The 26,127-nt window shown below is 46.3% G+C and overlaps 1 protein-coding gene across 2 annotated transcripts in view; it reads left to right on the plus strand.

Annotated features, from left to right (window-relative positions):
- ADRB2 (adrenoceptor beta 2) overlaps positions 1 to 26,127 on the plus strand; it is a 63,079-nt gene that overhangs the window by 32,271 nt on the left and 4,681 nt on the right. Inside the window, exon 2 of one of the 2 annotated variants that reach the window (XM_073355815.2) lies at positions 1,913 to 2,583. The exons of the other annotated variant lie outside the window; for it this stretch is intronic. Coding sequence (XP_073211916.1) covers positions 1,913 to 2,022 — 110 coding nt within the window. The 3' untranslated portion in view covers positions 2,023 to 2,583. Of the gene's footprint in view, positions 1 to 1,912; positions 2,584 to 26,127 lie in introns of those variants that run through there. 2 annotated transcript variants of the gene reach the window in all.

The raw sequence follows: 26,127 nt of genomic DNA on the forward strand, positions 1-26,127 counted from the left end.
TGCTTTTAAATATCTCCTCATGATCTCAGTATTTCCTTTCATGTTCTTTCATTTGCTGGATTTACCAGGATATATGGGTTCATCACAGAGTCTTAGATGATAAAGCCAGAGGAAACCAGTGTGATCATCTAGTCTGACCTCCTGTATACCAAGGCCATAGAGCTTCCCTGAATTCTTTCATGTTTGAACTTGTACAGATCTTTTAGAAAAACCTCCACTCTTGATTTAAAAATTGCCAGTGATGGTGAATCCACTGCAATCCTTGTTAAGTTATTCTCACTTTTAAAAGTCCTTTGGACACTTTCCTTAGGGCTTGGCTACACTTGCGAGTTACAGCGCATTAAAGGAGCCCTGGGTGCACTAGCTCACTACTCGTCCACACTGGCAAGGCACGTAGAGCGCTCTGACTCCGTACCTAGAGCACTCCTGGTACTTCAACTCGGCGAGTGGAATAACCTTTTGTGCGCCCCCTCTGGACCGCCGCAGCGCCAGTGTGGACGCCTTGGTCTGTTAGTGCACTCTGATTGGCCTCCAGAAGTGTCCCACAATGCCTGTTCTAGCCACTCAGGTCATCACTTTGAACTCTACTGCCCTGCCCTCAGGTGACCAACCATCAGACCTGCTCTTTAAATTATCTGGGAATTTTGAAAATCCCCTTCCTGTTTGCTCAGCCAGGCGTGGAGTGCTCTCAGCGAATCATTCCAGGTGACCATGCCTCCACGTGCCAGGCGATCCCCAGTATGGAGCAATGGCAAGGTGCTGGACCTCATCAGGGTTTGGGGGGAGGAAGCTGTCCAGTCCCAGCTGCGCTCCAGCCATAGGAATTACAATACCTTTGGGCAGATATCAAGGGACATGATGGAAAGGGGCCATGACCGGGACACACTGCAGTGCAGGATTAAAGTGAAGGAGCTGCGGAATGCCGACCACAAAGCAGCAAGTCAAACAGCCACTCTGGTGCTACCCCTGTGACCTGCCGTTTCTACAAAGAGCTGGACGCAATACTTGGGGCCCACCCCACCTCCACTCCAAGCCCACCCCACCACCATGGACACTTCAGAGCCCAGTTCATTAAGGCAGCAGGAGGAGGAGAAGCAGCAAAGCAGGAGCGAGGGTGATGAGGCTGAGGAAGACACCCCGGAATCCCTAGATGCATGCAGCCAGGAGCTGTTCTCAAGTCAGGAGGAAGGTAGCCAGTCATGGTGGCCGGTGCTTGGGGAAGGACAAACACCAGAGGACGTTCCCGGTAAGCGGCTTATATTTTGGGAAGGAAGTTATTCGGTGCGGGCTCTTGGGGTGTAGAGGTTTAGGGCTGCGTGCATGCCTAGATGCGGAATAGGGCGTTGATGTGCTCTCTCACATCGTGGTAATCGGCCTCAGTGATCTCTTCAAAGGTCTCATCCAGAACTTGGGCAATGCGCTTGTGCGGGTTTCTTGGGAGAGCCATTGTGTTCCTTGACCCAGTAAGGCTAACTTGTCCACGCCATTGTGCCGTGAGGGGCAGGGGGACCATTGCTGCACACAGGCAAGCTGCATATGGGCCAGGGCGGAATCCGTCTTGCAGTAGAAGACCCTCCCTTGCTTCCCAGTTCACCCTCAGCAGTGAGATATCTTCTAGGACGAACTCGTGTGGAAAATGTGGGGACAGTGTTCAGTATAGGGGTCCCCTGCCACTGTTGGCTCTCCCCAAGGCACAGAAACCCAGAGGACAGTACAGCCATGAAACAATCAGTCATGCTTGACTGTGCTTACTCACCATTTTGGGGCTCCCATGGGTTATGTGTGCTCGCTTTGGGACAGGCCAAATTATGCTATTTTGTAGACTGTTCTTTCCCTTAAGTACGGGGGAATCATTGCTCTGTCTGGTTTGAACAATGCTGCCTCTGTTAAGTGTTGCATTTTGCCTCTACAGATGCAACCTTGAGATCTCAGCCATCTGTATTATCACCGGCCAAAAGACTCCAAAGAATCAGAAAGAGGCCACACAGAAGCAAGGAAGACATGTTGCATGAAGTAATGTAGCATTCAAGTAATGAAAATCAAAAAGTGCAGGAGTGGCGGGACAGTGAAAGGAGGATCCACCAGCAGAGTGAGGAGCGCCGGCACAAAAGCACGGAGCTCCGGCAGCAAAGCACGGATCGGCTGATAAGCATAATGGAGCGCCAAGCAGACTCGATCCAGGCGCTCGTAGCCATGCAGGCGGAGCACTACTGTGCCAGACCCCCCCCCCAGCCCAAAACTCTTTCCCTTGTGCCCCCATTTCACCTCCAACCCACTTTCCCCAACATCCGGGTTCTTACCGCCACCAGCTGCCTCCAACCCCGGAAGCTTCACCACCCAGCCCTGAAAACTACGACCCTTATTACCCTCTGCACTCAACCACCATCACCATGCAGTGTAGCCATCCTGAAGTGCAGCACTCATTGCACAGCACTCCAGACAGGAAGGCTGAGTATGATAACAGGACATACGCAAATTGTACCATGTGATTGTACCATTCCCCTCCCCACCCCACCCTTTTGCCCTTTCTGTTTCCCAAGCAGTTGTGTTTCTTTGCAATAAATGAATTTTCTTTTCAATAAATGGAATTTTTTGGCTTTGAAAACATTCTTTTTTATTGCATAAAGTAAAAGATACCTTAGCCCAGGAAAGAAGCAGGTGCTGCAAGTCAGCGTAGCAAACACAGATTCCTACTAACACTGGAACCACTGCGCCTCACTCCCGTGCAGGGCACCAGACATTCCTGGTGGCTTTCAGCCTCAAATTGCTCCCTCAAGGCATCCCTAGTCCTTGCAGCCCCGCACTGGGCTCCTCTAATAGCCCTGCCCTCTGGCTGTTCAAATTCAGCCTCCAGGTGTTGAACTTCCGAGTTCCATGCCTGAGTGAATTGTTCACCCTTCCCTTCACAAATGTTACGGAGGGTACAGCACGTGGCTATAATGGCAGGGATGCTGTCATTGGCCAGGTCCAGCTTCCCATGCAGAGAGTGCCAGCGGCCCTGTAAACGGCCAAAAGCACACTCCACAGTCATTCTGCACCAGCTCAGCCTGTTGTTGAACTGTTCCTTGCTGCTGTCAAGGCTCCCTGTGTAGGGTTTAAAGGGTAAGCGGGGTCTCCAAGGATCACAACGGGCATTTTGACTTCCCCTACGTGATCTTCTGGTCTGGGAAAAAAGTCCCGGCTTGCAGTTTCCTGAACAGGCCAATGTTCTGAAAGATGCATGCATTATGCACCCTTTCTGGGACAGCCTGAGTTAATGTCAATGTAACGCCCGCGGTGATCCACAAGTGCCTGGAGAACCATAGAGAAATACCCCTTCCGATTAACGTACTTGGAGGCTAGGTGGGCTGGTGCCAGAATTGGAATATGTGTACCGTCTATCACCCCTCCACAGTTAGGGGAACCCATTTGTGCAAAGCCATCCACAAGGTCATGCATGTTACCCAGAGTCACGGTTCTTCTGAGCAGGATGCGATTAATGGCCCTGCAAACTTGCATCAACACGATTCCAACAGTTGGCTTTCCCACTCCAAACTGGTTAGTGACTGATTGGTAGCTGTCTGGAGTTGCCAACTACCAGATTGCAATAGCCACCCGCTTCTCCATCATCAGGGCCGCTCTCAATCTCGTGTCCTTGCGCCACAGGGTGGGGGCGAGCTCCGCACAGTCCTATGAAAGTGGCTTTTCTCATCTGAAAGTTCTGCAGCCATTGCTCGTCATCCCAGAGTTGCATGACGATGTGATCCCACTGCTCAGTGCTTGTTTCCTGAGCCCAAAAGCAGCATTCCACGGTGGTGAGCATGTCTGTGAATGCCACAAGCAAACTTGTGTCATATGCGTTACTCGAGTCGATCTCATCGTTGGAGCCATCGCTGTCACTTTGGATCATAAGGAATAACTTGACTGCCAAACGTGACATGCTGGCGAGACTCATCAGCATACTCCTCAGCTGTTCGGGCTCCATTCCCGCAGACCGAAAGGGAAGACAGAGCGCGCAGTACAAAAAACGTGGAAAGATGGCGCCAAAAGCGGATGGAAGCACAGGGATTGCTGGGATGCGAACTGATGCATCACAGGGCATTGGGACAGGACCCAGAATGCCCTGCACCCCACCCCTTCCCACAAGCCACAGTGCCAGAATGGGAAGAGGTGCTCTGTGGGATAGCTGCCCATAATGCACCACTCCCAATGCCGCTGCAAGTGCCGCAAATGTGGCCATGCCAGTGCGGTTGTTCCTGTCAGGGTGGACAGACAGTAGCGCTTTCCCTACTGCGCTCTCCGAAGGCGGGTTTAACTCAAAGCGCTCTACATCTGCAAGTGTAGCCATGCCCTCAGTTCTGAGCACTTCAATATATGAAAGATATCAACAAAATGCAATCAACTGAGATTATAAACTCTTTGACACTGAGACCATCTTTTTATTCTGTGTTTGTACAGTGCCTAGTGTTACCTACACACCTCCTGGGTGTGGTGTTCTGTCCCATCTAGTGGCACCGAGACCACTTAGAGAGAGAGAGAGAGATAAATGAGTCTGCTCTACAGCCTTAGCTAACAGCCCATTGGCTTGAGGCTCATGCACTAAGCTCCAGAGGTCACAGGTTCAATTCCACCCGCTGATGACTGGGGTCTGTTGGTGTTTCACCTAGCACAATGGGGTCCTGGCCTATGACTGGGTCTCATCAGTGCTACTGCAATACAAATAATAAATAAATTCTTCTTCTTAATAACATATAATAGAGAATTCAGAGACGAGCAATCAAACCAACCGAAGGATTGGTTTATGAGGAGAGATTAATAGAATTAAGTAGACATATAAATATTTTGAAATGAGACTGCTCAGGTGGATGCTGGGTAAGATGAGAGCTGATAGGCTACACAGTAAAATGGTACGATCCATGATGTGGGTAGACCCCATCACAGAAAAGCCAAGGCAGTATCAGTTGAGATGGCTGGGTCATGTGATATGACAAAGCACATAATATGTTGGCCAGAGAATACAAGAAATAGTAGTCACAGAACAAAGGCCATAAGAAGACCCAGGAAATGGTTCAAGATGCTGAAGAAAGACATGAAGAACATTGTTGTCATCGTGGAAGACACACAACACTGGAACTGTTGGAGATGAAGAATGAGAGCCACTGACCCTGATTGTCTGGACAAGGTGATGGCGAAGAAGAAGAATAAATGTAACTTGCCAGCACCTTCTTTTAGCAGGCTTGTTTTGGAAGATGTTAGCATGTGATGGCTGTTCAGTAGCTTATGTGAAATAAATTCTGTTGCCCTCATTCTAAGCTTCAGTGGATGGGTTTTTATGTCACTGAAACCACCACCACAAATGATAGTAATCTGTACCTTTACTGTATTGGCAATCTCAGCAGAGAGGCCAATGGTCATGAAGACTGATCTCTCCTGGGTTCCCTCTGGGTCAGGATTAAGATACGTTGGAGGCCAGTGGTGGAGAAACTTCCACTACCACTGCCTGTACTGTACCTCTCTTTTGGGTAAATCGAGGACTTCAGCCTCTAGGTCTGTCAGTGGCACAGCTTTTGTCACTATGAAATTTACCTTTAAAAAAAAAAAAAAAAAAAAATCAGGAATCCAGAGGACTTTCCCCAGGAGCTCATCACAGTAGCGACAAAGGTCCAGTTAGGCCTGTGGTACAAAACTCACTGCCAAATATCATGGGACCATCCACATTTTAAATCTGGTACCATGTTACATTTTGCCTTCACAATATGAGGTGAAATTGTGCTGTAGAGTCATGATATTGTGATGTAAGGATTTGATGATCGTTAGGCCTCCGTGTCCCTTTAAAATCCTGCAACAGCTGTTTCCAAATCTTGATGGCAACATTTAGATTTTACTTTCCCCTCTTGGAACTTTTCCAAGCCTTGTCTGATCTCTACCATCCCTTCTGGGGATAGGGAGGAAGTGTCCTTACGTCGAGCTATATGTCAGGATGAGATCTGAGCTGCAGATCAGCAGGTTCAGAGTGCCTGGGTTTCCTGGCTGAAAGCACAACCAAAAAAAAAAAAAAAAAAATTGCTAACAAAGCAGGGAGCAAGCAGGATGTTGGAGTGGGTGCTCCAACCAAGCATGGAAGATCACCGTGACTGAAACCATGATATCATCAGCAAGCAGAGCTTTGCCTCACATGGAAATCTTTTTATATCCTTGTGGCAGATGCCAACCTCTTGCTCATTTAAGATGGTGATTGCTAGAGATCTCTGCAGAAAAGCCCCCAAGGGCTGATATGGTGCAATCACCACACAAAGCCAGGGCCTGGAAAAACAGGCCCCATTGCTGGGATATTATTTATCTGGGTGTTACATGTGCTCTACCCATGAATTCCAGGTCATTACTTTTATTCTGTTTATATTTCAGAACTAGGTCACTCACCTCCTGTAGGGTTGCATCGTGTCATGTTACATTCTGTCTGCTAGACCATCAGTGGCCCAGCTTTTCAGAGTTGCACCCGTTGCTTAGCTGGCTGTAATGTTGGTTTGATAGATTAGGCCAAACAGACAATACTATAACTTGGTCACCTTTGGCCTTGACATCCTTTTCACAGACTCTTCTGCTCCCCATTGCAAAACTCAGGGACATTTATCTGCTCAAGCAGAAAATCTACTTGCTCCACCCTTCATGGTGCAGATTAGGGTAAAATCAATTTTGTTCCACATATTGTCAAATAAAAATTACTTACTCTTGATGAGTGAACTATTGCCCAATTTTGAAAATGGAATTTAGACTCTTAAGTCACTTGGGTACATTTGAAACTTTTACCCTAGATTTATCTTGCAGCGGAGAATTAAAAAACAAGTGATTTTTTTTATCCCTCTCCCATCCGTTCATCCAGCTACATAATTTTAGTATGACCATTACTGAAGTAACAAGGTCCATGCATTTCCCATAAAGGATAACATTTTAGAACCCCAAATGGCACAGCCCAGGCTAGGAAAAGTGCCACAATGCCTGTTTTTAGCCAAGTTGTCTGGGTGTAAATGCAGCATAACTGGCTTGAAGTGAATGGATTTACTCTCATTTACTTCAGTGTAACTGAGATGAGAATCTGGCCTGTTGAGTTTTTTCTGTTCAGGTTACATATCACTGAAAAAAGTGAGGAGAACAGTCAGGTGCCATACATTCAGGCAGGGAGACACTACAGATGTATTGTGCAAGGAAACAGTCAGGGTAGGCTTTCCACTGGAGGAGCATCCAACAGGCATGAAGGGTGAAAGTCAGAAGTGCTGCTCACTGAGCAGTGCTCGGTCTCAAATCAGGAGAAGAATCCAGACTGAGACCTTCCATGTCTACTTCCCTGGGAGCTAGCGACAGTGCGGGAACCCACCAGCCTATGATTTATTATAGAGCACAATGATTTGCCAACTAGCCTGCAGGTTTTGTATCTGTGCTCTACATTTCCATCAGAGAGCTCCACTTTCAGTTTCCATTCCTGGTCTCTCATTCGCCCTGGGCTAGCAGGCAAAGCCAGGGCTGTCTGCAACTGCCATGCAGGAGACTTGAGTTTGATTCCCATCCCCTGTTTCTCTGTGACAGGACAGCATCCTGCTCCTAATGATTTGCAGTTTCTCCTCAATTCTCTGCTGAGAAGAGGGAAGAGATCTTTCTACCCAGAAATTCTTCCTGGTTCTAGCTCTGCTACCCTGCCTCTCTCTCCCATGCCCATCCTTCCTGTGCCTTCTCATCCCTCCTGTGTTAATGGGCCAATTTGCCCATTAGCCCTCCCCCAGCCCATTCTAACCCACTAATTAGGCCCATCAGGTCTACCTTGAGGAGAATTAATTGGAGGAGAATTAATTGGAGTTTAACTGACCAAAGTGCAGGTTTAGCTGTTGGTTCCTAGCTCTCTCCGTCATGCTTTCATTTGCCCTGGACAACCCAGACAAAAAATACCCCTGCAAAAGAAACATACCGACCACCCCAGTAAGGCAATGAGATGTCTTGTGCTGCTGCATAGTACCCTCCATTAAGGACCAATGCCAACCAGCCCTGAGGGGAACCCTGTCCAGTCCTCAGTGCCCTGATAGATGAAGACTGCCCAGTGAGACCTCCAGGATGAAAGCGACAGCGTGAACAGGAGTCCAAATGAGAGGGATCCTTTGGTTTCTGGCAGAGGACTCTCTTCCCCACAACCGCCCCCAGCAAAGTAGGTGGGGGAAGGGGAAAGATGTGCAATCATAGGAAGAGGCTATTCTGGAGTGAAATGGCATTTTGTTCTGTTCCCTTCTTTGGTTTGTTGGGGGCAATTAGTTTTTGTCGGGAGAGTAGGGCACACAAGATCAATGAGCAGGGTCACAGGGTAGTCACTGCCTGCAGGATGCTGGTCTTTGTTTGCTGGTTGGCCTCCTGATAAGGAAACATACTTAGAAGCCTGATGTCAGAGGCCATGGAGCTCTGTGTGGTTTCAGTTTCTGCAGCTGCTGCTAGAGCTCTTCTGTGGCGTGGAGGAGCTAGACACAGACCCAAGAGAGTGTTAATATTAAAAGACAAGGAGGACTTGTGGCACCTTAGAGTCTAACCAATTTATTTGAGCATAAGCTTTCGTGAGCTACAGCTCACTGCGATGAAGTGAGCTGTAGCTCACGAAAGCTCATGCTCAAATAAATTGGTTAGTCTCTAAGGTGCCACAAGTCCTCCTTTTCTTTTTACGGATACAGACGAACACGGCTGTTACTCTGAAACCTGTCAATATTAAAAGAGTTTTGGACTTCTCTGCAACTATTGCAGCACCCATCACTTTCACATAGACACGGAGTCCTGACGCAAGGCACCCAAAACTAACTGGAGCGCACTTACATTCTAAACTAGCAAACTCAATCGTAGGTCCCTGGGCTCTTTTCCCACAACTCAGCCCAGAACAGGAGTATTCATTAATACACAGGCATTGCTGCATTAGGGTGAGGAGCGTGTTATGGGCTTGGTCCTGCTGAAATGATTGGGAGCTTTGCCACTGCTTTCCAAGGGTGCAGGATTGGGTCCTTAGTGTATGTCAGCCTATAGCTAGTGGAAAGATGGTTACTTGGGTCAAATTATCTGCAAGGGAAAAAATAAAATGCTGTTAAAGCAGAAGGCTTTAGCAGCCACACAGAGGTCATTGCAGGGAGATGAATCTGCATTATCAACAGGCACTTGTACCCCACCCTGCAGCATCCAGGTTGAATTGGGATTGTGTTGCGCTACAGCAGAGACCCCACAACGTATTACGGCTTGGTGCCATTGGTACCTGCCTTCAGATGGAAAGGGCAGGATTGCACTCCCTTTTGAGATCACCAGCATTAGACTCAGATTGGCCAGAAGAGTCACTCCCACCTTCTCGTCAACTGTTTGAAATGGGCCGTCCTGATTACCACTACAAAAGTGATCTTCCCTCCTGCTGATAATAGCCCACTTCAATTGATTTGTCTCATTAGAGTTGGTAAGGCAACCCCCATCTTTTCTTGTTCTCTGTATATCTATCTATCTATCTTCCTACTGTATTTTCCACTCCATGCATCTCATGAAGTGGGTTGTAGCCCATGAAAGCTGATGCCCAAATAAATTTGTTAGTCTCTAAGGTGCTACAAGTACTCCTAGTTCTTCTTACTGCTGAGCAAGACACCTTGTTGGCAACCCTTAACTAATTTAGGGAGTAAGAGAAAGGACATTGAGCCTGAGTTTCCTGCCTGCTACGCAGAGTGCTAAACACAGATCCTTTGGGCTGGCTGCAGTTCTTTGTGGTATTTATAAAGCTGGCTAGCATGGTTTTATTAAAACAAATGTCCTTATCTGTGTCACTAACAACATCTTCATTGCAGCTGAGAGAACTGTAAAGGATCCAATGTACGTGCAACATTTACACACTGCTAGTTTCATTTGCACACGCCACTCAGGAGGAGAGAGCAGAGGAAGGTTAGTCAGTGTCACTGCTGTTTCTAGTCTGTCTCAGTCGGGGTGCTCCTAGGCTAACACAAGGCTGCTGTGTTTCAGATTCCATCATTAGAGGGGAAATGAAGTTTCCAATAAAAAATAAACACACACAAAAAGCAATCTCCTGCACACTTGTTTCTATGGAAATCACACACACATGTACTACAAACAGTTCAGGTTAGGGTTTAATGTCAGGGGCAGGGAAACTATCTGGATCCTCGCAAACAAAGGTTAACTTCAGTCCAGCTTTCTCCCTTACCATACACTAGTGTCAGAGAAGGGCTCTAAGAATGGCTCCTGGGAGCGAGGTATATCTTGGGGAAATAATGCTGTACACCCAGGGTTTTCAAATTGGAATGATTCCCAACCTGTCTACATTCTGATTCTTACATTTCTTTCTCATTGTAGACACTAATTCTTGAGGAAGAGGTTTTGCTGACTGTGACGGGCTTCTGTCTGCGGAATCATTCCACCAGCTGTAATGTAACCTCTTCCCCAACAGTGCCCACTTGAAGCATGCAAAAATCATGGGTTTGGGTATTTTTAGAAAAGAATGTTTGAGTCCTTTTTCTCTGTCTTCTGCTTAATGAGCTGTTAGGGTGAACACATGTCAAGTTTTTAAGCTTTCCTCTGGAAACTCAAGGGATCGGTACTCTTTTATATTTTATTTTATAAGGAAAGCTGAGATCCTCACCTAATCACTTGCCTCCAGGCCCTGGACTTGAGAAAAACCACCAAATAGCACAAGATTCATGTTAAAATCATGAGAGTTGACAACACTGTCTGCCCCTGTGAGAGCTAAAATTCATTGATCGTTCCCCTTTAGCTTTAGCTCTCCACCAAAGCTCTACAAAAGGGATTGTGAGTCCTCGACCAGACAGCCACATTGTGCCCTGAACACCCACAGAAATCCTCAAGGATCCCTCTGAAACAAGATTAACTAATACATATCCCTCTGCACCCTGAAACTATACACTGATACTGAGTCGTCAGATACTACAGTGATGGACCCAGTACAAGAAACTGAACAGAATAGAATGTGAAGTCGTACTGGTGCAACTCTGAAAAACAGTGCTTAAAGAATAAATCATCAAAATCATCTTCAGAACTCACTGCTTTTGGGCCGTGCCTTACATCATGGTGGTGAAGCACTGGAATGGGTTACCTAGGGAGGTGGTGGAATCTCCATCCTTAGAGATTTCTAAGGCCCAGCTTGACAAAGCCTTGGCTGGGATGATTTAGTTGGTGTTGGTCCTGCTTTGAGCATGGGATTGGACTAGATGACCTCCTGAGGTCTCTTCCAACCCTAATATTCTATGATTCTATGATCATTGACCTGACCCGTGACCCAGAGTTCTTTCTGGAGTGGACACTGTTCTCAAATATTTATATGCAAATATAATTAATTAATATTTGTAAAGCCCAGGAAGTAACAAGATGTGTACTATACAATAAAGCACATCTCAGGACTTTCTTTTGTTCTCTTGTACACTTCCCCCTAACCCTAACCCTAACCCATCAACTATAGCTGGGTCAGATCCAGTTTATAAGTCAAAAAGAAATTAACTAAATAAGAAATAAATGTAGATCATAAACTCCTAAAGGAGGGATCTAGTTGTTTATTTGCTGGTGAAGTGCCATGCACATCTGTGTTATTGTATACATTATTATGAATAATTCATAGTATGAGACAGCATGATAGTCCAGAGCAGTGACACTCAGAACTCAGTGGTTCAGGAGCCAAATTAGTGATCAGCATTACCCAAAAGAGCCACAGTCGTGTGAATTCATTGTTTCATTTATTATAGGACTGTATATTAATATTTAAACAGTATCACAGGGGAAATAGTTTTGATAGATATATATATTTTATTCTCACAGCAAAATGATTGATCGAGTATTATTATTTTATCGACTTACAATTGGTTAATAACGTAGGGAAAGCATCCTGATTGGCTAATAATGAAATCACACAGTGTTTGAATATCATGTGCTGCAAAGAGCCAGAGGAGACACATTAAAGAGCCACTTGGTCACTGGTCCAGAGGACAGTGCACTGGACTGGAACTCAGGAGACAAGGGTTTTATTATTGACTGCTAGTGGCTTGCTGTGTAACTTTGGGCAAGTCACTTCACCTCTTTTTGCCTCAGTTTCACCCTATGGGAACGATGACACTTATATCCCTTGTAAAATGCTTGGAGAGCAACAGATGAAAGGTGCTATCTGAGAGCGATGTATTATTACATTAATAACAATGGACGGGATCCTGTCTTGCTTGTACACCCAAAATACCAGGGGTTTGGCTGGAATAAAGTGGATAGGAACATAATTGGACTCATTGCATTATCTATACCTCAGCCCACCATGAATTTCATACAGCAGCACTACATTCCCTCTTCAGCAGGCTTAAGGGAGCCATCTCCTTTGTGCAGCCACATTCTGCTCTTAACAGTTCCTACTCTCAAGCAGATTGGCTAGCTTTTGGGGAGTGTAAAGCTTTTGCATCTCACCCTGCAACCATTTGTGTGTCATCGAAGGAGGAAAGCGACACTGAGAAGACTGAGGCCATGTCTACACTACGAACACCATAGCAGCATCGCTACAGTGCTGGAGCCATGCTTGCATCACTCTGCAGTGCAGACACAGATGACAGCGATGGAAGGGTTTCTCTAACTCCGTCTCCCTGAGTGCTGGCAGCTAGGCTGATGGAAGCATTCTTCCATCAGCATCGCTGCGCCTTTACCGGGGGTTAGGTCAGCAGAGCCGACAGCACTCAGAGAGGGGGATTCTTCCTGAAGAATTAGCTATGTCAATCTAAGTTTTAAGTGTAGACTAGGCCCACGGGGAAGAAGATGTGGGGGAGGAACAGAGTGCATTGGAAGTTGGGGAGAGAGCAAAGGAGCAAAAGGGAAGCAGTCTCTGTCACAGCAGCACGCATTCCCAGCTCAGCTCTATTTAGCTTAATTGTCCCATTTCACCTGCAGAAAAGAAACTTGTACCAGTAAGGAATTCCTGCAGTATAAAGCCACCAGCTGTGGTGCAGCAGGGGCACCCCGATTTGAAAGAGAAGGGTAAAAGTGTTTGACTCCAACCCTGCGCACTGCATCTATTCCCCCACGCACATGCTGGGTTAATAGGCTGCCTGGGGTTTAGGGACTTGGCTCTAAGGCTGTAAATCATTTCCCACATTCCGCTCTCGTCCACTTTGGGTTACTGACCCTCCGCATGGTGGGCTCACGTGGGAACAATTTACACCGGGGACGCAGCCACAGGGCAGGAAATGCACATGACTGAGGGATAGAGAATTTCCTCCTCATCGGGCCTGTTAGCGGTATTTCTATTCAAGAAGTAATCTCAGTGGGATCGCTGCAGGATCAGAGGCTTTTGCAAAAATGCCTCTACAATCCAGAGAGCAGATTAAAACAGGGATGCTGTTGGAATTTTCTTATATATACACACGCATTGATATTCAGACACTGCAACCATTCCAGTAATAAAACTAATAGCAATTACATGGGGATTGAAAAACTGAAAACAGAAGAGGCTGGGAAGTAAGGTACCAGCTATTCAAAGTGATTCTTCCTACAAGTAAACTCGTTCAGATGGAGTTCATGGGGAGGACCATAATGGAGCCTTTTCAGTGTCTTTGGATTGGACAGTCAGTGCAGGGCCAATCTTGTGTTTACCTTGTGACATTTCCTACTGGCCCCACAAAGGGTTTTCATTTTTGCTGCACTCCTAAGTGCAAGTGTGGCGCTTAGAATGGCAATGTATTTCCTTAGCAATTTTGTTGCGTCCATTATATATAAGCAGAAAATGCATTATTGTAGGGTTGCTCGTAGCCACTTGGCTGCACATGGTAGAGTGTAAATGTAGGGTTACTTGTGGGTTTGGGGCTGGTTACATGAGTTATATGTGAGCCAGTGATTGGTTTTTGTAGGGTTGCTGCCATGGATGCTGTGTTGTCACTGCGGTGTTTTTTTGTTGGATTCTTGTAGGTTTCTAGGCCCTGCCAGTTCACAAGAAGGAAGTAGGAAGGGAGACTGCAGTGACTGTGTTCTCACAATAAAATAAAGCTGACAGGTCTCATGTTAAATCTATTAACCTTGATACTCAGTTTAAATTTGAATTTCCCAGCCTTCGTCATTTCAAGTCAGACCCTCAACAGTGTTTCAGCATAGGGAGGATGGGTTTTACTGGCATTTAAATGGGAGATGTCAACTTGATTAATTCCCTCAACAGAGTTGAGAAGGGATTCTCTTTTGTAGTTGTCACCCTCCAGGTCCTCTTGCCATAAATGCACAGCACAACAAGAAATCACGCATCTGCTTGTTGATGGTAACAACTAGAGCTACCTTTGTGTGCTCCGAAAACAACCAGTGGACTCTACTTGTGTGCACAGCTTTATCCATATCTTGGATGGTCACGAAGTTGGACTTTTTAAAGTAAGAATTATTATTGGTTTCCCCTGAATTATTTTGGATAGCACAGTCATAACGATGTAGCACAATCAAACAAGTCACCAAAAATACACTCATGAAGTTTCCCAGGAATTGTTATAACAGCTCAGCAGTCAGGGGGGAATTGCAGTTCATACTCAAGTTTCACAAACGATTGTCTTACAGCTGGGGAAGTATTTCCATCCCCTGAAGCCAAGTGTCCACAAGGGTTTCCTCCTTCAGACTCAGGACCAATTTTAATGTGGTATATTTGAAAGTAATGTTTGTTTGGATCCTCAAAATGTGCCCATGCCAGTATTGAATAATCCTACAGTCCTGTGACTGTAGACCTGTCCTTCCTCAGCCCATGGCCCTTTTGTTCCTTACTCTCACTCACTGAGTTGCATCTAAAATTAGACAACGCATGGACCTTGGCTTAAACTGTCCAAAGTGACTTGGGGGTTTGGTTGTCTCCATTTTGGGCTGCCCAACTCAAGACAGCATAAAGGAGTCTTATCCTCAGACGGTGCTGAGCACCTGCCCTCTGGGTACTCCGAAACCAAGACACTGTCATCACTAGTCAGGGTTGAAAATCTTGGCCAAGCTTATCTTTGTTACTGGCTTGGTAACACATCTGGTAATAACAAGGATAGGCAGCTCCCGAAGCATGCATTTCCATTGGAAGCCATTTCCAGCTGACGGCTTTGGGGAGGCTGATGGGTCTCTGTCCCTTTACTAGTGAGCAGGTAGCCACCTCACTAAAAACACCACCAGAACTGGCACTAAGGACCCCTACTGATGGCAAGCTTAGCAGAACGGCAAAGGTCTGAATGAGCCATGGAGACCGAACTGCCATCCCATCCCCAGTGGGAATCTCACCCCATCCAGACTGAGGCACATAGACCTGGGGAGACAACAAGGGGAAGATTTGCACTGGTGCTGTGCCTTTTCAGTGCATGGAGGGCTTCAGACTCTCGGGGTGTCAGGTTTGGTAGCTTTTGTGAAGGCTAGACACAGTTTTTTAAAATAACCCAAACTATATTATATTCATTGTATCATTAATTAAAACAGCAATTGTTGGAAGGGGATTCAAAGGTTCAGAATCAAAGGAGCAATATTTAAAGAGGTCCGGTTTAGGGCTTCATCAAGCTGACAGGACCCCTCTGATTTCACATATATTATTCCTCTCCACTCAGAGACCAGAGCAACACTTTAGTTAATGGCTCTTGCTGGTGGAATTTACTAATAGCAAAGGAACCCTTGACTGAGATTGCAGCCGGGACGCCTCTCCTTGTTCTAGTGCAGCAGCGATTACACCCAACCCGTCTCAAGAGCACTGCGATCAGGTAGTACATGGAGCCTGCCACACAGAGTTTAATGTCTGACTGGGGAAGAGAGAGAGAGGGTGTCTTATGTTACCCATGAGTAGGCAGTTTGCAGGAAAATTCAATGTAGCAATTTACACATGATGGCTGCCTGGGTAAGCCTGGTAGGAAGAGAGGGATGCTGCTATCCCCATGTATATGAGCCACCGCCATGTTGCGCAACCTTCTGAGACAGAATCAGTACTGATAGAAGGGATTAAACACAGCTGTTGGGATCACTGATGTCTGCCTGGCAATTACCACTCCTCTGAACTTTGTTTCTGTTGTCAGTAGAGGAGTGTGGGGAGACAGAATGCTGTGTCTGGATCCACATTTTTAGAGAGAGCAACTGGAATCTGCAGTCATTAAATACTGTAAAAGGAAGCTCTCTCGCTCTCCATTTCTGCTTTGATTTGGGTGGATGGGGAGTTAGAAGCCCGATGACCCATGCCTGCCGATGGTGTGGGGGAGGAGGAATGGGGGGACATTCCGTGTGAGCATGCTCAGTACAAGCCAAGCAGTGGGGGGTGGGAGGGAGTCCGTGTGAGCATGCTCGGTATAAGCCAGGCAGCAAAAGCAGCAAATGGTGGGGGAGGGTTGCACACAACCTTGCATGCCCCCCCATGCGTCCCTTGACATCTCTCCAGCACTCAGATACTACCATGATAGATGCCATATAAGAACACAGATAGATGGAGGAGCGGAGGTGCATTTAGACTGCTCCATTATCCCTACAGGCAAAGAGAGAATTTCTAGTCAATGTAACGTTGCTATTTATTTTTTCCAGGTGTAGCAGTTGAACATGTTGTTTTGATAATAGTACTTAAACCCAAGCCAGGGTCCTGTCCATACTACACTAGAACCATATCAGCAACAAGAAAGAATGTGCACTGGGTAGACTAGGGTCCAGCCTACAGTATAACTACAGTGTCAGGGGACTCGGTCACAAACTCTTGTCTCTGACATAGTTAAAACCTGGGCTTTGGTCTTGCAGGGCAGACAAGATTGAAGCATGTTTTAAGCATTCGCAAACTCTGCTGCAGCTGCCCAAAGGTCAAGCTTGTAGTAGGCTCAAGTGGGCTCCATCTACACTGCAAGAGCAAACTGTGATAGAAATGTCACCACACTGGGCACGTGCTCATCTATAACCAGGCCTCATGATGTAGCTGTTACAGTGCTGTCAGGGCCTTGAATATAAGGAATGTGTACTCTGAGGCTGTGGTTTCTTTATCTTTGTTGTATGTTCCCTTGTGAATCCCACTTAGGGAAGTAACCCAACAGTCTGGTTTCTGTAAAAACTCACCTCCTTTCCCTTCCTCCTTGACAATAACCAAATGCTTCTTGGGTGGAAATGAAACTGCCACCAATATTTCTGGGTGAGCCTGTTTGTTAGTTCCCCTTCTGATCCGGGGGCAAGGGGGAGGGGGAGGACGGGCGTCCATCTTCATAGGCCTTCCTCTCTCACCCTGGTCCCCTGGTAGTTCACATCACAGTAGCTCTGTTGGGTGGAGGAAACCAGTTTCACAGATTTGAGGGCACAAACGCAACACGTGAAAATATTTTCTCGTGCATGCACTAACACACACGCAGCCTTTCGGTCACGGAAATACGAGGGAGGAAAAAAAATATTGTTGGCAAAAACACCCCAAGCCCTCCTGACTCTCATATAATCAAAAACTCCTGCCGGAATGGAGATTTTATAGATTGGTTTTACAGAGTTTCAAGGGACTTACAGCACTTCTGGGACCAAGGTCCAAATTGTTCAGGGACTTAAAAACAAAATCAGAAAAGCCGGGCCAGGCAAACAAGAAGGAGAAATAGGATAACACTGCCTTTCAACTCCTGCTGCCTTGCAGCTCTTCCACATTCTGACTAAACTCCAGAATTACTCAAATTATCCACTGCCAGGAAGAGAAAATGTCCCTGAAATGTAAAATAGTATTTGGACGTTATTTCTCACTCAAGTAAATGAGAACCCACATTGGAAATTAGCAGCTGGACTGTCATGTACACCACTTTAGGAGCCAGTGATTTTCACTGGTATCCTGCCGGCATGGGGCCGCCCGGTGGCCCCAGGTTCTGCTCCTTTCCCCACTGCGGTTCCTGGGAGAGCCCTGCAGTTCTCCCAGGACCCACAGCAGGGAAAGGAGCAGAACGTGGGGCCGCTGGGCAGCCCGACGCTGGCAGATCCTCTGGCGCAGCTGCTGTACTGTCCCAAGCTCGCCCCATCCCTGTCCTCTGTGAGGCTGCTGCTGTAGAGACGGATGAGACCCTGTGTGGAAGGGCTGGGGCAGTACAACTGCGCCGGAGGAGCTGCCGGCGTGGGGCTGCCCAGTGGCACCAGGTTCTGCTCCTTTCCCTGCTGCGGTTCGGAAGGCACAGCAGGAGGAGGACAGAGCCCCACCCTCCCCAGGTACAGGGGGTGGATAATGGGGAGGGGACAGGAAAAGCGTGGGGGCCCCATGCTGGTGGCAGGGTGGGGAGGAGTCATGTGGGGGGGGTCACATGAGGAGGTCACGTGCCCCTCCGTGTCCTCCCCCCATATCAGTAAGAAATGGATTCCACTTGCACCACTGTACACTGCAACAAAAGTGCAGGGCTCAAAATCAGGCTCAAGCCTAACCTGTCTACACACAAATTGTGCTAACCCAGAGCACAGACCCAGTGTCCCAGGACCCCACAATGATGGAAGGTCTGAGACTGAGTCGAGCCGGGACTCAGAGTTTAAAGTCCGATTGCTTTGCGGTGTAGATGCAGCTCCAATGGCCTCATGCTCTGGGAGTCCACCTAAAGTATCCCACAGTCCCAGAGGCTGACTTTCTAGGGTGGTCATGTTTTGGGAGCATGCTAGGAAGTCTGGGATATCGGGTGGTTGGACTTGAGCCCCCATAATGCACTGTAGATGCTAGAGCCCCAGGTTGGGTGCCAGGGTTCAACAGTTCTAACCTCGGGTTACAAATGAGCGTAGACACTCAAGCCCTAGGGTAACAAACCCATGGTCTCCTAACCTGAGTTCTACTCACTCAAGGCTTATATTGCAGAGTAGACATACTCCCTAAGTCCCAGCTGATATGTAGCAGTTGTGGCATAAACTCCTGACTACACATTAGAGAGGGTGTTGTGTTATAGCCTTACATCAGAATGGAAACATTTGGCATTGCCATGATGCAAAAGCAGAACATCATGAGTATGTGTACACTGCAATTAAACCCCCGTGGTGGTGCACTTTAGCTGACTTGGGCTTGTAGGGCTCTGGCCACAGGGCTGTTTAACTGTGGCACAGAAGTTCCTCTTCTTCCTCACAGGTCCCAGAGCCTGGGCTCCAGCCCGAGCCCAAATGTCTACACTGTAATTAAAACAGCCCCATCGCCTGAGTCCGAGTCAACTGACAGGGGCCAGCCATGGGTGTTTAACAGCAGGGAAGAGACATGCCTCTTATTGCAATCTGGCATTGTGATGTCCTGACGCCCTGATTTCACCTGGCAGGGGCAATCCAAATGTCAGCAGGTTTGGCTTGCCCAGCGTGATGCAAGACAGACCACAAAACCTTGAAGGAACACTTCTGTGACAACCAGGATGGATGGCAACCCTAGCTCTCATCCTCCTGAGCATACTTATATATCTACTAGGACTGGCTGGAAAAAGGTAGATGACCCTTTTTTCCTTTAAAAAATGTTGTTTCAGGGAAATATATCAACTTAGATGACATTTTTGTCAGGAAGGTCTCTCTGCTCCAGGATGGAATTTCTGGTCAAACCCAGAGAGAGACAGACAGACAGACATCCCAGAACAGCCAATAGATTTCAAAATAAACGATTTTTTTTCTGCATTGGAATAAAAACAATCGGAAAACTTTCGAAAGTCTTTGCAAAGGCAGATTTGGGTCAAGATGTCTGTTTGCAGATTGAAACCCATGCTTTGCATTTTGGAAGGAGGTAGGGATATGCTAGTGGTCAGGATACTGAGCTGGTATGTAGGAGACCTAGTTACAAACCACTGCTTTGCCTGACTCAGAGCAGAGCTTTTCATCTTGGATCACTCTGAATCCGGCAGAGCAGGCACTTGAAGCTGTGTCTCCTCCACCAGGCTACTGGCTATTTGGATGTAGGACTTGGTCTCTCATGCGTGGGTCTTTTCAAGAAATGTCTCTTTTCAGTTCCTCATTGGAACAAAAATGTATTTCAAAAGCTCAGCATTTTTCACAAAAAGGAATTGCTGTTTTCCGGCCAATCCTAATATCTTCCGGGCAGCTTCTGCCTAGCTCACATTCGACCAACGGGTCTGATGCTCAACCTTTCCTTTTCCTAAATAAATCGGGTTATAGAACACCACAGCTCCCTGGCGTCTATCATCATGTAACTGCCAGGCAGAGCTGACACACTAGAGGGGTCCTGCAGCCGTTCTGGGGAAATACAACTCTTCCTCTTGTTTCGCATTGGGAATCAGGTTCCTTTGTACTTTAGTATGAGATGAAGAAGTAACTGATAGATTACTTTATAGTCAGTTGCCCTAGAGCCATTTTGTATTCTGCTTTGTGGGACAGAGTGGTAGCCGTTTAGCATGTACTCTCTGAGCCATGTGGCCAGATGCAAACTACAGGTGGCAGGTGGTTGGGGCATGAGATATAATAAGAAGAGTTCCTGATGAGTTCTCTTTTCATACGTGAGCAATTCAGGTGAGGCAAAAAGGGCAGTGAGGTGAAGATGTGGGAATCAGTGACTACAAAAACACAAAAAGAGATTTCTCTCATCAGCACAGAGCCATTGCAATGCTAAGCTAATGGACTCTTCTGATTTGTTGAGTATGCTGGAGAGATGTAGGGTAAATCCTAACCCCAGTTTTGCCCCAGCCACCACTTAACCCCAAATCCAGTGGACACCAAGCATCCAGGACATAGTGTGATTCTACTGCGCTGGGACAGCAGGATTTGGAGATTGCCTACAGGGTGTCCGTCCCTCCCTGCTACGCTGTGGTTCTCTGCTCCTCAGCACAGGGTGGGGAGTTGGGGATGAGCTGGATGAGGGGTGGGGCTGGCAGTCTATGACTGTGCTGATCCTCCAAGCCCTCTCAGAGGGTGTGCATGTTACAGGGGCTCCTACAGGGACACAGTAGAGGCCACTGAAGCATTCTGCTATCAAGCCATAGCCTGGAGATGATTTATCCTCCTCCAGCCCCCATTGAACCCCTCACCACAAATACCCATTACTCAGAGTGCCCTTTGACATCCAGTTAGAAATATGGATGGCTTGTGTGTGCAAGTGTCATTTTCATTTTCCTCACAAACAAATGAGTGCCCCTACAAAATGGCTGCCCTGAAGCTTGTGCTGGACCTATCACAATGGAACAGAAGCATTCTCCCCACTAGTTTTTCACCTCTTTCATGGGCGTGTGACGTTTCACTCCATATTCTTTATGGAAATATACTTATGATATGAATATGACAAACTGAGATATATTTTATGCAAGATGGGTGTTGTAAGGTATCATTGGAAAGGTTATGATTTACTGAAGTGATTATCCAATTTGTATGCAATTACAACTGGGTATGTATTGGGAAGACACCCAGCAGACGACAGGCCATCAAATTTGATGAGCCATCAGGAAGGAACAACAAAACCACGAAGATACTAATCCCTCTCCCTCCTGGGAGGTGTCTGGGGATGTAACTGAGACACTACTAGGTCAGGTGGTTTTGTCACCTGATACTAAACATTACCTGGGACTTCTTGTAACTTTCCACTGGAAGGGAACGGGTGTGTGTGTCAAATTTGGGAAACAAAGGATTTCCGCTTTATGTAAATCCTGTTTAAGGGTGGGGAGGAAGGCAAACGGGACTCTTCCTCTCCATGGCCTGTCTCCCCAAGGAGAAAGACTGCTAAAGCCACCTGAAGGGAAGGTGCCGGGGAGTCCAGACTGAGACAGGGGTCCAGTCTGAAAAGGAGTATAACTGGAATTCTGAACCACAGAAACTTTGCAACCTGCCTAAAATAACATTTAGGGTGAGAATTTACATTTTGTAACCAGTTTTTTAAGTATATTGAGCTTAGCTTGCATATTTAGCTTTTTTAGGACAGTAATCTGCTTTGTTCTGTCTGTTATCTCTTATATTCACTTAAAATTCACCTTTTGTAGTCAATAAACTTATTTCTTGTTTATAATATAACCCAGTTTATGTAATTTCTAATTGGGGACAGGGGCAAGAAGTTGTGCATCTCTCCCTCCACATTGAGGAAGGGAGCGAATTTCATAAAACCTTTGGGTTTGTACCCCTTAAAGGGAGTGGGCACCAGGGTGTTGGGGCAAGACCCTCAGGCTGAATCTTTCCAGCATGGATCTCTGTCTCTCTGTGCAGCTGGGTGTGGCCCTGCCTGTGTACTTGACTGCAAGAGGCTTGTGAGCCTAGCCCAGCAAAGGTCAGGTAAAGGGGACCCAGGCTGGCAGAATAGGCTGACTCAGTAGCACCCAGCACATGAGGTGACACCCCAAAGGGCCCAAACCCATCACAGGGCATATTGATACAAAACCAGGAAATATGGTTAATGAGTTCTGACTGGCCTAGTAAGATACAATAAATTAATAAGATTCACACATATGCCGGCTGTAACATTCCTCCGTCTGGCACACAGCCCAGTCTCCTGGTCATGTCCATTGCACTCTGGTATGCAGGTGGTTCATCATACCATTATGTCTGTTCCTTTATGAAGTCTGGGCTTCTCATAGGCAAGCAGGGATTGGGAATCATGAAGAGGGATTGGGAGATTTCTTCATTTGGCTTCTGTTTTGAAACCCATGTTTTAGTTTGTGAACTCTCAGGAATTTAGTTCCCAGATCACAGGCGAGACCATGAGAGGTCAGGCAAGCTGCAGCTCCCACTGGGTTATGCAGAGCGGCAGATAGCTCGCATTCCAGAACAACATCTGATTTTTGTGTTTATATGACAGATGTTTTGGAAAAACAACCTGAAGTTTATTTTAATTGTCATCTTCCTAGCCTCCTTCCTACATGTGCACACACATTCAGGAACCATAAATAAGAATTCTTTAGGTGATGCAGTTCTTAGGACAGCTAGCCCTGTCTTCCATCACTGCCTGTATATACTGTATGCTGCCGAACTGATATTCCTCTCACAACAGTTTTACAGCAGTGTAAATATGCTGGATCTGAGTCTCCGCTCATTGTCACCAGTGTACACTGGAGTTTTTCCACTGACGTCAAGAGAGTTACAGTGGTTTTACACTGGTGTAAATGAGAGGAAAATCAGCACAATTGACTCTGATGGTGTTACTCCTGATTTACTCCAGTGCCAGTGAGAGGAGAATTGGGCCCAAAATGTTCAGAAATAAGAAACTGGATGACCACTGGACATTCCCAACCAGGATAATATGAAATCAGGCCAGATTCTGATCTCAGTTACACTAATATAAATGTAGTGTAACTCCATTCGAGTTACTCCTGATTTACGATGGTGTAACAGAGATCAGAATCTGGCCTTTCATCATCCCAGTGTGAGGTCTTAAGTATCAGGGGCAAATAAATAGATTATTTTTTTCTTCAGCAAAGCATTAACTATGCTCCTACATAAAGCTTGTTGGGCTAGGTTGATCCATGGGGTAATCCACTATCTTCAGTGGAGTTACACCAGGAATGAATCTGGCCATCTAGTTTAATTCACCAGCCATACTATGATAGCAGTGAGACTCTGCAGGGCGGGCGATACCTTCCAATATCTCTACCACACCCGGCGCCTTTGTAAACACTTCTGCCTCATGCCTCCTAGGTTACACTCCCTAGGCAGTAGCATCAGCCTCTTCCTGTTGTGCCTTATTACTTACCTTCTTGAAACAGTAATTAATTAATTTGGAATGGCACCTACTGGTCCCAAATGTAGATGTCCCACTGTGTCTGCAGGTGCACCTGAAACTGCCTCTGGGGAAAAATGCAGTGGGATGCTTGCTTTGTGGTGCTGCTTGCAGGAAGCATGGGGCACCTGGTCTAAATATTCTGCACTGTCCTCTACTTCATTACTAGATGTCATTCAGGGCATTGACTTTGACCTCTACATTTCTGTGGGCCAGATTTCCCCCTCCCCCTTACTCCCAATGGGGACGGTTTGAAGACTAAGAAAGTGAAAGTGGGAGACTCTGACCCTGTACAAATTTGGTCCTGGCTACCTCAGGGCTGCCTCTCTCCTTCTGTCATGATACAGCAGCTCGAGCTGTCATCAGCCCCTAGCTTTAAACAGAAGGAGAAGGTGGAAACGGATTTTTCAGGAAAGGGCCTTTGGCTTAGGAACTCCATTTCCTAGAGGGTTTGTGGGAGCCTGAGCTTGTCGACCTTCAGGGATTTAAAGAGGCTTTTGCTTGAGGAAGTATTGGCAAGTGTCTGGGGTTCTTATGGCTCTCATGGCGGGAGAAGTGGAGGGCCAGACCTGCAGTAGGTGTAAATCACCTGGCTCCATTAAAGTCAGTGGTGGAGCTATTCCTGTTTACCCCCACTGGCCTGGAGTCCTTTATTGGCTTCTGGCCAGTTTGTTAATTGTTTTTAGAGGACTGTTTTTTTTTACTAGTGCGTGTGTGCTAAGAAAGTAGTGTCATCAGCAGAGTTTACACAGTGAAGTGATTCCACACCTGCTGCAACTCCCGAGAAGTCACAGAGCATGAGGCACCAAAGGGGAGGAAGAGTGTAATGAATCTCCCTAGGAAAGAGAGAAAAAAAAAAAGGAGGATTCCTGGCACGCTCAGTTGTGAGGATATTCTAGAAGCTCCAAATCCCGTCACAGAACAGCAGTGGCCAGTGTCCCAGATAGAGGGAACATGACAAACTCAAGAAGAAATGTATTCCTCCCCTTAAGTTCTTATTCCCTGAGATACGTGGCTGAAGGGGATTGGACAGGATGGATGTGTATGGTAGTGTGAGAATGAGACATCGCCCTTCATTTCACACTTATTGTCCCATCAAAGTGAAAAATACTCCCTAGAGGCAGCACTCCTGGATCTAAGCATGAATGGAAGATGAAAATTACTGCTCAGTGTTACTGAAATGGGAATGATCAGAGATGGGAAAATGCTGCATAACTTTTCCTGCCTCTTTTGTGTTTGCTGTCTGTGACTATGCTAGGAGAGGAGCTCACTGGCAGGAATCAGCACCCTTTAAGACAGTCACAAAAAGCAAATGAAACGGTGATTGTTGGCCCTGGAAATTTGAGTATAAATGTTCAACTTGTCCAGTCAGGAAGCAGAAATATGGAACGTAACTGATTTGTCCAGTCAAAACTAACTGAATTTAGAATACCAAATAATCACAATAAATTCCTCATAAACTAGCTACAGATAGAGAATGACTTCTATGAGAGTTTGTCTGAGTAAGAACTGTGTAAGGACCTGAGGCCTAGACCTAAGAGTTCTGGGCAGTCAATACCTACAAGACTGAGTGTGTAGCAGAGCCAAAACGTGGCTCTTCCAAAGTTAGAGAATGGGTAGGTATGTTGCCATTGCTATGTCCTATCAAACCCAATCCTGATCTGTTTTTTGGACTTCCTATTTCGGATTTCATACATATTATTTGCCCGGCATATTCTTTCCCTTATTTTAAAGTGAATCCCTTGCAAAAATTAGGATCTTCTCTCAGAGGTTGCAGTGTAGCACTTCTGCAAACCCCAGGTTTTAAGTTAGTTTCCTTGTCAATGTCAGCTCAAAAGCTCCATCTGTAGGGGAACTGAAAAAGATCCCTTCAGGTTCCAACTTGGTAAGATAGGAGGAAAAGCGTCACTCACTGATTCCAGTTTTCCTGTCTCACTCAAGGGTGGTTTTCACATTTCATTGCTGAGACTGATTTGTTTCACCTTTGCAATGGTACTTCAGACTTTACAATATTCTTATTTTTTGGTGCTAAACCTCTAGCTCCAGGTCCTTCACTGCACCTAATGTGGTGCCGTTATGCATTGAAACCAATGGAATCTTGATATCTACCACATTGCACCTAGGAAGCCTTAAGGAATTTCAAGTAAGCTGCTAGACTGCAAGTTTTTTGGAGCAGGGAACATGATTTCTTAGAGGTTTCAATAGTTTATGATACACTGTAGACAATGAGAGAAACAAATTACATAAAATAATTATTATTAATAATAGAATCCAAGATTATTTACTGAATCGGTTTCCCACTAACTTTGTGTGAAGTGTATATCAGACCAACCCTTGGGGTATTTTAATAGCTGTGACAACAGAAATACTAACTGTCAGTAGACCTTTTTGGAGGGGGAAATACCGATGGTCATGTTCTCTTCCTTTTTCTTTGTGTGGCTAATAGAAGCTTTCATCATAAAGTGTTTTAAAATGTTCTGTTTTTGTCTTTGAGGTGTAGTTTTAAGTTTCCTTTAATCAGTATTTGTAACTAC

The sequence above is a fragment of the Lepidochelys kempii genome, chromosome 8, assembly GCF_965140285.1.
Source record: "Lepidochelys kempii isolate rLepKem1 chromosome 8, rLepKem1.hap1, whole genome shotgun sequence".
Lineage (NCBI taxonomy): Eukaryota > Metazoa > Chordata > Testudines > Cheloniidae > Lepidochelys > Lepidochelys kempii.